Source organism: Arachis ipaensis, chromosome B7 (genome assembly GCF_059453495.1).
Source record: "Arachis ipaensis isolate K30076 ecotype BB chromosome B7, ASM5945349v1, whole genome shotgun sequence".
NCBI classification, from domain to species: Eukaryota; Viridiplantae; Streptophyta; class Magnoliopsida; order Fabales; family Fabaceae; genus Arachis; species Arachis ipaensis.
The window spans coordinates 84,740,805-84,753,836 of record NC_142442.1 but is presented as its reverse complement, the minus strand read 5'-3'; the positions used below and the strand labels follow the sequence as shown (position 1 = coordinate 84,753,836).

At 29.7% G+C, this 13,032-nt stretch overlaps 3 protein-coding genes across 3 annotated transcripts; all 3 read left to right on the top strand.

The window, feature by feature from the left end:
• The first annotated feature begins 3,389 nt into the window (after nucleotides 1–3,389).
• Nucleotides 3,390–4,132, top strand: LOC148553214 (uncharacterized). The gene is made up of 3 exons (XM_088494794.1): nucleotides 3,390–3,536; nucleotides 3,647–3,806; nucleotides 4,029–4,132. Exons 1-3 carry the CDS (start codon nucleotides 3,390–3,392, stop codon nucleotides 4,130–4,132), a joined length of 411 nt encoding a protein of 136 aa, XP_088350920.1.
• Nucleotides 4,133–4,440: 308 nt separating this feature from the next.
• LOC148553213 (uncharacterized) lies at nucleotides 4,441–5,549 on the top strand. The gene is made up of 5 exons (XM_088492545.1): nucleotides 4,441–4,556; nucleotides 4,660–4,780; nucleotides 4,883–5,062; nucleotides 5,176–5,253; nucleotides 5,385–5,549. The coding sequence occupies exons 1-5, from the start codon at nucleotides 4,441–4,443 to the stop codon at nucleotides 5,547–5,549; spliced, it is 660 nt and encodes a 219-aa protein (XP_088348671.1).
• A 1,852-nt stretch (nucleotides 5,550–7,401) lies between these two features.
• On the top strand, nucleotides 7,402–11,383 carry LOC148553212 (uncharacterized). The gene is made up of 9 exons (XM_088494793.1): nucleotides 7,402–7,486; nucleotides 7,655–7,729; nucleotides 7,932–8,072; nucleotides 8,173–8,256; nucleotides 8,567–8,656; nucleotides 8,913–8,918; nucleotides 9,037–9,475; nucleotides 9,582–10,513; nucleotides 10,956–11,383. The coding sequence occupies exons 1-9, from the start codon at nucleotides 7,402–7,404 to the stop codon at nucleotides 11,381–11,383; spliced, it is 2,280 nt and encodes a 759-aa protein (XP_088350919.1).
• Nucleotides 11,384–13,032: the final 1,649 nt, after the last annotated feature.

The window sequence follows — 13,032 nt, the reverse complement described above, 5'->3', positions numbered from 1 at the left end:
TCACATTTATGGACTTTACTATGAGTTTGTGTGTTTTTCTGTAATTTCAGGTATTTTCTGGCTGAAATTGAGGGATCTGAGCAAAAATCTTATTCAGAGGCTGAAAAAGGACTGCAGATGCTGTTGGATTCTGACTCTCATGCACTCGAAGTGGATTTTCTAGAGCTAAAGAAGCCCAATTGGCACGCTCTCAATTGAGTTGGAAAGTACACATCTTGGGCTTTCCAGCAATATATAATAATCCATACTTTGCTCGAGATTTGATGGCCCAAACTGGCATTAAAAGCAAGCCAAAAACTTTCTAGCGTAAAACGCCAGAACTGGCACCTTTCTTGGTGTTAAACACCCATTTTGGCACTCAGGGTGGCGTTTAACGCCAACTTTAGGCATATGCACGTGAAAGCTTGAAAGCTCATCCCAAATACACACCAAGTGGGTCCTAGAAGTGAATTTCACCTTATGACATTTTACACTTCATATTGTATCTTCTACAGTATGAGCCTCTAAACCCCATAGGTGGGGTGAGCAGCTCTACTGTGTTTCAATGGATTAATGCAATTACTACTATTTTCTATTCAATCACGCTTGATTCTATTCTAAGATACTCACTCGTACTTCAATATAGAGAATATGATGATCCGTAACACTCATCATTATCCTCAAATCTATGAACGCGTGCCTGACAACCACTCCCGTTCTATCTGAGCTCAACGTAGTCATTGGGCGACAGCTTGAGTGCGTATCTCTTGGGTATCTAATACATAGACCGAGTCCGTGAGATTAGTATCTTCGTTGTATAGGCTAGAACCAATTGGCAGCATTCATAGAATCTGGAAAGTCTAAACCTTGTCTGTGGTATTCTAAGTAGGATCTGGAAAGGGATGACTGTGACGAGCTTCAAACCTGCGAGTGTTGGGCGCAGTGACAGTGTGCAAAAGGACGAGGGTCCTATTCTGACGCTAGTGGGAATCGACAGATGATTAGCCGTGCGGTAGTTGTACCTGGTATTTTTCATCCGAGACTAGAAATCCGACAGTTGATTAGCCGTGCAGAGATCATACCTGGTATTTTTCATTCGAGAGGATCAAAAAGCTTGCCATTGAAGGAAGCCATGCGTGTTTGGAGAAGAAGACAGTAGGAAAGCAGAGATTCAGATGACAATGCATCTCCGGAACCTCAGCCTGTTTCTCATTACTGAATCACAAGTACTATTTATTTCATGTTATTTATTTTTCATAAATACAATCACTCTTATCATTAATCTCCTGACTAAGATTTACAAAATAACCATAGCTTGCTTCAAGCCAACAATCTCCGTGTGATCGACCCTTACTCACATAAGGTATTACTTGAACGACCCAGTGCACTTGCTGGTTAGTTGTGCGGAGTTGTGAAAAGTGTAATCACAATTTCGTGCACCAAGTTTTTGGCGCCGTTGCCGGGGATTGTTCGAGTTTGGACAACTGACGGTTTATTTTGTTGCTTAGATTAGGAAAAATTTATCTTTTTGGTTTAGAGTCACTAAAATTGAGTCTTCTATTATTGTTTTGGTTAAAATTTTAAAATCCTTGTTTTCTTTTTATAATTTTTTTCTAAAATTTTTAATAAACTGATAATTGAGTTTTCTGTTTGAGTTAGTTTCATGCTTTAAGTTTGGTGTCAATTGCATGTTTTAAATTCTCTTTAATTTTTGAAAATATATGCATTGTGTTCTTCATTGATCTTCAAGTTGTTCTTGTTTATTTTCCTTGTTTGATCTTTATTTTTTCTTGTTTTGTGTCTTTCCTTATTTTTCTTGTGCATTTTCGAATTATTAGTGTCCAAAGTATAAAAAATTTTTAAGTTTGGTGTCCTTTGTGTTTTTATTTTCTTAAAGATTTCCAAAATTTATTCTTGGTGTTCAGCTTGATCTTCAAAGTGTTCTTGGTGTTCATCTTGACATTCAAAGTTTTCTTGTTTGCTTTCTTTGTTTTGATCTAAAAATTCTAAGTTTGGTGTCATTTTATTGTTTTTCTCTTTTCTCATTAACTTAAAAAATTCAAAAAAATATCTTTTCCTTTATTTGCTCATTATTTTCGAATTCTTTAGGTTGACTTATTTTGCTCATTATCTTTTCTTGTTAGGCAAGTTAAAATTTGAATTTTAAAAATTTATCTTCTTAAATCTTTTTCAAATTTCTTTTTATATTTTTTGAAAATCTTTTATAAAATTTTTCAAAATCTTTTTCTTATTCATAATTTTCGAATTACTTGTCTTATTTTGTTATTTTGATTGAAAAATTTTAAGTTTGGTGTTTCCTTGTTAAGAAAGTTTCAATCTTTAAAATTTTAAAATCATATCTTTTTCAAATCTTTTCTTTTATTTATTTATTTTTACAAGTATCTTTAATTTTAAGACATATCTTTTTCAAAACTTCCTAACCACTTTCTCTCTCTTCATTTTTTCGAAAATTATATCCAAAATTTTTCAAATCTTTTTTATTGATTAATCATTTTAGTATTTGAATTTTTTTATTTTTTATTTTATTTTTTTCTTTTAGTTTTCGAAACTTATATTCTAGTTTCCAGTTATTTTATTTTATCCTATTTTAATTCGGTTTATCCTTAATTAAATTAAATAAAAACAAAAATATCTTTATAGTAATACAAATGGGGAGCCAATTTGCTGACGTGGCGCTCATACGTTGATTCTGGGAGTTTATTTGCTTACGTGTCGTCACTAGAAATTTTTAGATTTATATTTATAAATTATAAATTATAAATTATTATTTGCTTAAGTTGTTATTTTCAAATTTTAAGTTTGAGTTGTTTTACATAGGTTGTTATTTTTTAAATTTTAAATTATTTTATTTGTTTGGGTTGTTTTACTTAGGTGGTTATTTTTTAAATTTTAAATTATTTTATATAAGTTGTTATTTTTTAAATTTTATTTAAATTTTACTTAGGTTGTTCTTTTTTATATTATAACACTATTTTTTAAATATCTGTTAATTTTTTTTAGCATTATTTTTTAAAATTTTAAAATATTTTTTTAAATTGCAGCTACATAAATTTTTTTAAAGAAATTTAGAGTTTTAAAAAAATTTACGTTAATTATTCTTCGATTGTTGCGTACTAATATTATTATATTATTATATTATTATAAAGATTTATGTTATGTTAGAATTTTTAAATTATTATTTGTTTAGGTTGTTATTTTCAAATTTTAAGTTTAGGTTGTTTTACTTAGTTTGTTATTTTTTAAATTTTAAATTAAAGTCAACCAAATTTAAAAAGATTTAGTTATGATGCAACTATAAAAGTATAAGTTATGAGAGATGTAAAGCACCACAATTTAAAGTACATCAATCCCTTTCGTTACATATATCCAAAATCTCTCTACTTATTCTAATGGCTGATATTCACAAAATTGCTGACATCAATCCTACAATCGACAATTTGTGTGTACGTATACGAGTGATACGGTTATGGACACTACCAAGTTACGAAAATTCTCCATTGCCATACTCAATTGAGATGGTTTGGCTCGATGAAGACGTGAGTTTTCTACTAATATTTTTCTATTTTATTTTAAATTTATATTATTTATATTTTAAATTTATTTATTTATTCCCATCTAATCGTGTTTTTTTGTTCATTAATTCTAGGGAGGAAAAATACACGTCTCAGTTAAGAAGGCTTTTATGTCTCGATTCATGAATTTGTTAGAGGAAGGAATATCTTACCAAATAAGATATTTTGGTGTTGGACTCAATAAAGGTTACTTCAAGACTACACATCATGAGTACGTGGTTAATTTAAACCAATGTACTGATGTGCACAGACTTCCAGAATCGTCGAATATCCCACGATATGGATTTTAGTTTGTGAGTTTTGACACTCTCAATGCTCCTGGGTATGATTGCACCTATTTAGTTGGTAAGTTTATTATTTTAGAAAAAGTATAATTATTTATTTTACTGATAATTTATTCTACATTTTTTTAAACAAATTTATCGACAACAATTTTTTTATTTCAAATCATTTCAGATGTTGTTGGATATCTTGCTGGAATTGGGAATGAGAAAACTCTTGAAAAGGATGGCAAATCTACCAAATATACTGTTATCGAATTAGAGATTGATGATGAGTAATTATCTATTTATTTTTATAAATATAAAAATTTTGATAATCTCATCTTTTTAAATTATTATTTTAACTTATTTTATATAAATATTTTTATTAATATTAATAAATAACAAATGTATCTTAATTAACATTAAGCTTAGTTAAAATTTTTTAGATTCAAAGGAACCGTTTTTTATAATTGAAATTCGTTGTACATAGATTATTTTTGTTTATTCATCTTATTTATTTAAAAATTCACAAAATTTAGGGAATTTAAATCATTATTTTTTTTCAGAATTTTATTTGTGTTGTCTTGGCTACTATAAGTCATATTATGGATACTCCAGACTGGTGGTACGGCCAATGTGAATGCAACAGGTCCACATATGCTTTTACAAAAATTTTCAAATGTTCAAGTTGTGGTCGTCTCCTTTTATCCATAACTCTAAGGTTATTTATTTATTTTTTTAAAATTAAAGTATATGCACATTGGATTAGATATTGAATAAGTCTATATTTAACTTTTTTTTATGTTATTTTCGTTTTTAAGCAGGTACCGAATAAAGCTTGGTGTCATTGATGATTCTGACTGTGCATGTTTTGTAGTCTTTGACAAGGAGGCAAAACAAGTTTTAGGAAAGAGCTGTGTAGAGATACTTGATCCACTCCTATTGGTAAGATCTAACCAATATTTATTTCTAAAAATATTAGTGAAGATATTTTTATTGGTAATTTTTATATTATTTATTATTAATATATTATGTAATACCCTGCAGAAAGGAGATCTATCGGATACACCTACACTTTTGCTCAACCTAATTGATAAGACCTTTCTCTTCATCGTTAAAGTTCAAATATCTGATAATCCACATTTTTTACCTTCTTATAAAGTTAAGAAGATGACTGATAATGTGGACCTCATAAATAAATTCAAAGAGGCTCACCCTATTCAAATTGTGAGTATAATTATAAGTGTACTTTCTATTAAAAATTAATTTTTTTTTTGCTTTCTTGGTCATTAGTAGTATGTAATTTATAATTAATAATTAATAATTAATTATAATTTTAGGATGTTGACTACACTGGTGGTTTGCTTCCAATTTCAAAGACATTCTCAATCATTGAAGGGGAGAAAGTAGGTGCTAAGGTATTTGTTCAAAAAATAATTTTTTCTGTTTGTTCTCTCAAAATAAGGTCTTAATTTTATTCAAAAAATATTAGTGAGATAAAATCAAAGGTTAGAAAGAAGTCTTTAATTTAACGTGGTATTTTGTACAGAATTTGTTGCTTGAATTCTCCAATGAAGTTGCTGCTAATGATGAATCCAAATTGTTGGAAAATGCTATTACACCAACTAAGCGATTATCCTCGGAGTCGGAAGAATCGAAGGTAGAAGGAGATATCTCAACTTCCAAGAAGATCAAGATTGAGAAAGAAACTTGAGAATTTGGATGCACATGTTTTGGAATCCCTTTTAGAGTCTATCTAATAGAATAATGTCAAGCATATGTTTGTTTTGGTGGAAACATTGTCTTTTCTTGAGTTGTTATTTTTCTTTTGGTTCTTTTCGATTTTTATGTTTGGAATTTAGAATTTTTTTAAATATAAATTGAAGTTATTTGGTTATTACTTGTGGTTTTATTTTTAATTTAATTTTCACCGTTGATATTCTGATAATATCTAATTTAATATTTAATGTCATAAAGTTATAAATTTCTTCTTTAAATTATTGTTGATACAATTAAGTTAGTTATTAATTTTTAATGTATATTTATTTAAAAAAAATCTAATTATAATTTTTAATTAAAGTATTATGTTTAGAATTTTAAATTTAAATTCAAATATACTTTTTTTTTGAATTTTTACGTAAGCAATTTGAGAATATTTTTTAAGAATTTATATAATTTATAAGCTATTATGCTAATTACAAAGGATTATAATAAAGTAAATAGAATTACCAGTCTTATTAAGATGTGAGGTTATTTATACTATTTAAAAAAATGTAATACTATTTAAATTTTAGAAAAGGTATAATAAAGTTAATACTGTTTATGATGACACTAAAAAAAATCATTTTTAAATTAACAAATTTCTATATTCCTAATAGACAACGAACGTTTGATTAGTAAATTTTATTTAAAAATTTAAAATTTATACTATTTAATTAGAAAATTCTATTTAAAAATTTAAAATTTGAATTTCTAATACTAATTTCTAATTAAGTAAGTTCTTAACCATTTCGATTTTTAAGTTTAAATTTTTTTACTTGCCATATTTATAAATTTTATTATTATCTTTTAGATTATCTCTCCACAATAGAAGTACTTTCATCTTTTTCTCTCTTTTTAAATATTTTTTTCTTAATTTACATAATTTATAAGGTTATTAATTTTTAGATTATATTTAGTTTTATTATTTTTATCGATAAATAATAGGATTGATACTATTTATGACAAAACTAATAAAAATTATTTGTAAATTAACAAATTTCTATATTCTTAATAAACAACAAACGTTTAATTAAAAAAGTTTATTTAAAAATTTTAAATTTGCACTAGCTAATTAGGAAACTCTATTTAAAAATTTGAAATTTAAAATTCTAATACTAATTCCTAATTAAGTGACTTCTTAACCGTTTTGATTTTTAAATTTAAATTTTTTTTATTTGTCACATTTATAAATTTTTTCTGTTTACTTCGTTTCTCAGCATAATAATAGAGATACTTTCATCTTTTTCTCTCTTTTTACTTATAAGTTATTCATTTTTAATCTCTTTATTTAAGGAAATGAAAAAAAAAGATTTTAACTGTAAGTTGAATTTATTGATCGTAAGATTAAACTTATATTTATTTGAAAAAAGTTACTTTTGAAAAAAATATATATTATTTTCCGTAAAATATGTTTACGTAACTGAATAAATGAGAATAAAAAGAAAATTAAAGCAGCCAATGAAAATAAAACCTATGCGATTTTACATAGACACTAATTTCATATTCAGCATTTTAGAGAGACACAAAATACATGTTTTTAATGGGTGTTTGTGTATGACCATGTCTTTCATCATTTTTGTCTCAGTAAACAAACATCATACATGTACTCCTGTGTACTCCCGTGTCTATGTTTTGATGGATATGTATACCAAAAACAAACGCCGTCATATGTGTACTCCTGTGTACTTTATTTTTTTTAATAATATAAAAAAATTGATAATAAAAATGTATTAGGTATAATGTATATATATTTTTAATCGGTTAAAAAATTTATTTATTTGGTATTTTCAGGTATATATTGAAAGATGCAAGAAGTCCAAAGAGAAGCAAGATTGAAGAAAAAATTGATATTAAAAGACAAAAAAAATACAAAGCGGACCACAATTCAAGGTAGACTTCATATAAAAAATAACTAACTTGTCATGAGTATTTTGGCCGAATGAAAGCCCATAAAATACAATATTTTCTATATATTATTTAGCTATTGTCAAGTAATAAATTATTAATTTACATTGTTTTCGTAATATGTTACTAAATTTATTTATGAAAAAATTACAGGAAATTCGAGTGATGGTTCCAATGATGTGCATTTTCAATCGGTGTTGTCGAACATTACAAATAGCATCAATACAGGTTGATTTTTGGATGATTTTTTTTGGAACTTACTTATGTGAATGTACATGCACTTTATGTATTTTGATTTTCCTACTATTTATTTAATTATAAATTTTAACAGAAAATATGTTCAAAAAACTAATATCTCGAGTTATCTTATTAGATAATAACCCAACACCATATCGATCAAGGTCTTCAACTAATAATCTACACTCTGTAGGTGAAAAAGAACGATGTTCCAATATTAGTGATATTAGTAATTCAGGTATCACACACGAAGCATATGATAGCCCATGTCATCAGACAAGTCAACAACAGCTTCAACAAACATCAAACAATATCGACCAGTTGCAAAGCCAGCGTATGTTAATATATGCTTTTATTACTTAAAGACCAAACATTTAACTTTTCAATTGGTCTATTAAAAACAATCTTTGGTATATGCTAAATAATTATTATAGATTCATTGGAGTACTCAAATCGAATTAGATTGCAAAGGGATGCAAGACTGAATAGGAAGACTATGCTACTTCAAAAGAGACATGGTAAGATAAGCATGATAGATTGTAATTATCACAAAGCTAAAATTTTACTTCTTTTATCTTTAATACTACTTTCATAATATATATTCATAACTCAGTTGATTCAAACATTTAACATATATTCAATTTTCTTTTTTTATAATATAAAGTGCTTGATTTATTATCTCTAATGATTACAGGAGCAAGTACATCTAATTCAATTTAGATACTAAAGAATTAGAAGAAGTGTGCATAGCTGAAAAAGGAAGACACCTGAGACAAAGAAAAACATTCTTGAAGGAATTGGCTATAAATCTTTCAAAAATTTTTGAAGAAGTTGAGGATATTACTGAAAACACGACTATATTAGATGATTCTGTGCAAATTGAATACCTGGCCATATTCAATATTGCTGAGAATACAGGTAATCTAAGAAGTAGCAATATCAGCACTTTATTATTTACTATTGTTATGCTTTTTATAAACAAAAAATTATCGTTTAGTGTTCAAGTTTTTAAAATTCAAACTAAGATATGGTTATATATTATAATTTTTGTATTTGAATATTGATATATTGTAATTCTTATTGTTTGATTAGCGTGCATGTAAAACTTAAACCTTGAGGTTGGCACAATGAAATTATATTATATGATCTCATCTTTTTAATCTATAAATTGCAGTATTCGGTAATCTTTTATAAATATTATTTTTATACTTAACATGGTGAAAGAAAGATATATTTTTATATAAAGTATTTTTTGCAGATATAACTGAAACATAATTTATTATCTTAGTCATTATTAGATGTGATAGATATTGGTGACCCAGATTTTTTTTGTCGGCATTGCGACGCCATGATGTGGTATGAGGAGAGATCAGAGAAGTCCAAAACAGGATCCAATATTGAGTTCTCAATATGTTGTATGCGAGGGAAGGTACAACTGCCGTTTTTGCAACGTCCACCTCAGCTCTTGCAAGGTTTAATATCTGGAGCAGACCAGAGAAGCAAACACTTTAAGGATAATATAAGAACTTATAATAGCATGTTTTGCTTCACGTCCCTCGGAGGTAAAATAGAGACCTCTATCAATGATGGGACAGGTCCTCCCCAGTTCATTGTGAGTGGACAAAACTACCACAGAATTGGAAGCTTGGTGCCAATTGAGGGACAAAGACCAAAATTTGCGCAGTTATATATTTATGATACAGAAAATGAGGTCTCAAACAGGATAGAGATTTTCAGGTTTGTATCATGCATTCCAAACTGATTAAAAATTTATTTAGGTAGTTCGTACTTTGATTTTGGTTAATTATGAATACTAATATTTTTCAATTGATGTTTTATACAGTTCAAGAACAAACAACAACAACAATATTGACCAGTCCTTAGTTCTAGATCTCAAGGACATGATCGATCAACATAATGTTCTTGCTCACACATTTAGGATAGTGAGAAACTACCTGAATCAAGGAGATATCGCAAATATAAGGCTACGGTTGTACCAAAAAAGATCAAAGGACGCGAGAGTCTACAATTTACCATCTTCTAACGAGGTCGCAGCTCTAATAGTAGGAGATTTTGATTCTGGAGATGCATGGCGTGATATTATAGTTCAATTAAAGTCCGGACATCTGCAAAGGATTCATGAGACACACACCGCATTTATTCCTCTTCAGTACCTTATGATGTTTCCTTACGGTGAAGATGGCTACCAAGAAGACATTCCTTTGCGAGAATCTCATAGGGCTGATGAAAATAGAAAGAGACAGCATGTGAGTTTAAGGGAGTTCATAGCATTTAGAATACAAGAGAGAAAGGTCGAGTATGCAACAATTGTCAATGGTGGAAGATTATTTCAGCAGTTCTTGGTTGATTGCTTTTCTATGATTGAAGTACAAAGGTTGACCTACTATCGAAACAACCAAACTAAGGTGAGGAGTGATATATACAAAGGAATTCAAGATGCAGTTGTTAGGGGTGAGACACGTGCTTCTAAAGCAGGTAAACGTATCATCCTACCTGCGTCCTTCAATGGTGGCATGAGATACATGTTTAATAATTGTCAAGATGCTATGGCAATTTGTAAGAAATATGGATATCCAGACCTCTTCATCACAATGACATGTAACTCAAATTGGCAAGAGATTGGCAGGGTTAACAATCCAAGGAACTTAAAGGTTGAAGACCGGCCGAATATATCGTGTAGAGTATTCAAAATTCAGCTTGACATGATAATCTCAGATCTTAAGCAAGGAATTCCATTTGGAGTGCTAGATGCAGGTATTGCTCATCATCCAACCTTATTTTTAGAGAAATATTCCTTTAGATTGTTATAAAATAAATGGCAAAATATTTTCTTACTTAACATATTGTTGCTTTTTTATTATCACCCTTAATTTATCAAAGCACATACATAAAATAGATAGTTTAAATATAACATATAATTTTTTTTGTCTTTTTGGTATAAGGGATGTATACGGTGGAATTCCAAAAAAGAGGTCTACCACATGCTCACATTCTTTTATGGTTAAGTAGAGACCATAAGATAACAACGACAACTCAAATTGATTAGTTAATATCTTCAGAGTTGCCAGATCCTGTTCAGCACCCAAAATTATTTAGAGTTGTATCTACATATATGATTCATGGACCATGTGGTAGAGCATTCCCAAAATCTCCCTGCATGAAAGATGGGTATTGCACCAAATATTATCCCAAACAGTTGTCGATGATAGTGGATACCCATCATATAGAAGACGAGACACAGGGGTGGTTATTGAGAAGAAGGGAGTCCATATGGATAACAGGAATGTGGTTCCATACAATGCATATCTACTGATGTCTTATCAAGCGCATGTTAATATAGAGTACTGCAACAAGTCGAATGCTATCAAATATTTGTTCAAGTACGTGAATAAAGGTCCAGACAGGGTAGCAGTTGGAGTTACAAAGGAAGCTTCCAGTGGAGAGGATGCTCAGGTTATTGATGAGATCAAAGAATTTTATGATTGCAGATATTTGTCTGCATGTGAGGCTGTGTGGAGAACCTTAGCGTATGATATTCATCAAAGGTGGCCTTCAGTGATGAGATTAACCTTTCATTTGCCTGGAGAGCAAAATATCATCTTTAAAGATGATGACGATCTTTAAGAAATCGTAGAAGAAGAGGAAGGAAAATGTACAATGTTCTTAGCATGGATGGAGGCCAATAAAAAATTTGAAGCAGGTCAAACTTTGACGTATGCTGAGTTTTCAAATCAATTTGTTTATGATAGAGAATCAAGGGAATGACATCCACGCAAAAGAGGGTATTCTATCGGGATGTTAAATTATGTTCCACCGGGTACAGGTGATATTTATTATATGAGAATTTTGTTAGCTGTTCAGAGAGGTTGCACAACATATGAGTCTATTAGGACAGTTAATGGAATTACATATTCTAGCTTCCAAGATGCTTGCTATTCCATGGGACTACTGTGCGATGATAGGGAATTCATTGTAGCTATTAATGAGGTAGCTGAACTTGCATCTGGTCATCAATTGAGAAAATTATTTGCGATGCTACCGATATCTAATAGCATTAGCAACCCAGAGCGTGTTTGGAATGCAACTTGGACATTATTAGCTGATGGAATACTATATGAGAGGAGAAAAGCTTTGAAAAACCAAGGTATTTTACTATGTCTTTTTTTTTTATATCAAGATTGTATTCTCTTATTATCTTTATTTTTATTAATAATATTAATAGTTTTATTTTAGAATTACTTATTAAATATTTCATAAAACCACTATGTGCTTTTTCTAGGACTAAACATGACTGATGATGAATTGAAAAACCTCTGCCTTATTGAGATTGAGAAGATACTCAACAGCAATACGAGATCTTTAAGAGACTATCAATCAATGCCATATCCTGAGATGTCTCATGTTCGCCTTTTTCAGAATAAGCTAATAGAGGAGGAGTTAGCATATGACACAAATGACTTGACTCATACAAACTTATATACAGAACAAAAGATGACTCATGAGCAAAGGTTAGTATTTGATGAGATACTTAATGCTGTTATTACAGACTCTGGTGGTTTTTACTTTGTTTATGGGCATGGTGGGTGTGGTAAGACATTTATTCGGAATGGACTTTCTTCTGCTATTCGGTCTAGAGGAAAAATTGTTTTAAATGTCGCATCCAGTGGAATTGCTTCTTTACTCCTACCTGGTGGCAGAACGGCTCATTCTAGATTTTCAATACCCATTACAATTACTGATGAATCTACTTGCAACATCAAGCATGGCAGTTTGAAGGCTGAGCTGCTCATCCAAAGTAGCTTAATAATTTGGGATGAAGCTCCAATGCTCAATAAAATGTGCTTTGAAGCACTTGATCGGACACTCAGGGATCTTATGTCAGTTACCGATCAACATAAGACACATCAACCATTTGGTGGTAAGGTTGTTGTTCTAGGAGGTGATTTCAGACAGATACTTCCGGTGATTCCGAAAGGAAGTAGACACGATATATTGGCATCCGCTATTAACTCATCCCATCTATGGTTATTTTGTAAGGTTCTGAAACTGCATACGAATATGAGGCTTCTAATGTCTTCTTCGGATCAAGATGAAGGTGAAATGAAGAGATTTGCTAATTGGATACTTGATATTGGAAATGGAAATATTGACTCTGTTGTTGGTGATGAATCAGAAGTTGAAATTCCAAATGATCTATTGATTACAACTACTGATGATCCTCTCTCTCATTTGGTAAACTTTGCATATCTAAATTTGTTGCAAAACATGTCAGA

Excerpts from the sequence above, each read along its gene's own strand:
- LOC148553212 (XM_088494793.1), top strand. The coding sequence starts at position 7,402 with ATGCAAGAAGTCCAAAGAGAAGCAAGATTGAAGAAAAAATTGATATTA. Across the intron at positions 7,730-7,931 it reads TACAAATAGCATCAATACAG|GTGAAAAAGAACGATGTTCC; the intron begins GTTGATTTTTGG and ends TACACTCTGTAG. Across the intron at positions 8,257-8,566 it reads GCTACTTCAAAAGAGACATG|AAGTTGAGGATATTACTGAA; the intron begins GTAAGATAAGCA and ends AAATTTTTGAAG.
- LOC148553213 (XM_088492545.1), top strand. The coding sequence starts at position 4,441 with ATGGATACTCCAGACTGGTGGTACGGCCAATGTGAATGCAACAGGTCC. Across the intron at positions 5,063-5,175 it reads AGGCTCACCCTATTCAAATT|GATGTTGACTACACTGGTGG; the intron begins GTGAGTATAATT and ends TTATAATTTTAG. Across the intron at positions 5,254-5,384 it reads GGGAGAAAGTAGGTGCTAAG|AATTTGTTGCTTGAATTCTC; the intron begins GTATTTGTTCAA and ends TATTTTGTACAG.
- LOC148553214 (XM_088494794.1), top strand. The coding sequence starts at position 3,390 with ATGGCTGATATTCACAAAATTGCTGACATCAATCCTACAATCGACAAT. Across the intron at positions 3,537-3,646 it reads TGGTTTGGCTCGATGAAGAC|GGAGGAAAAATACACGTCTC; the intron begins GTGAGTTTTCTA and ends CATTAATTCTAG. Across the intron at positions 3,807-4,028 it reads CGTGGTTAATTTAAACCAAT|ATGTTGTTGGATATCTTGCT; the intron begins GTACTGATGTGC and ends AAATCATTTCAG.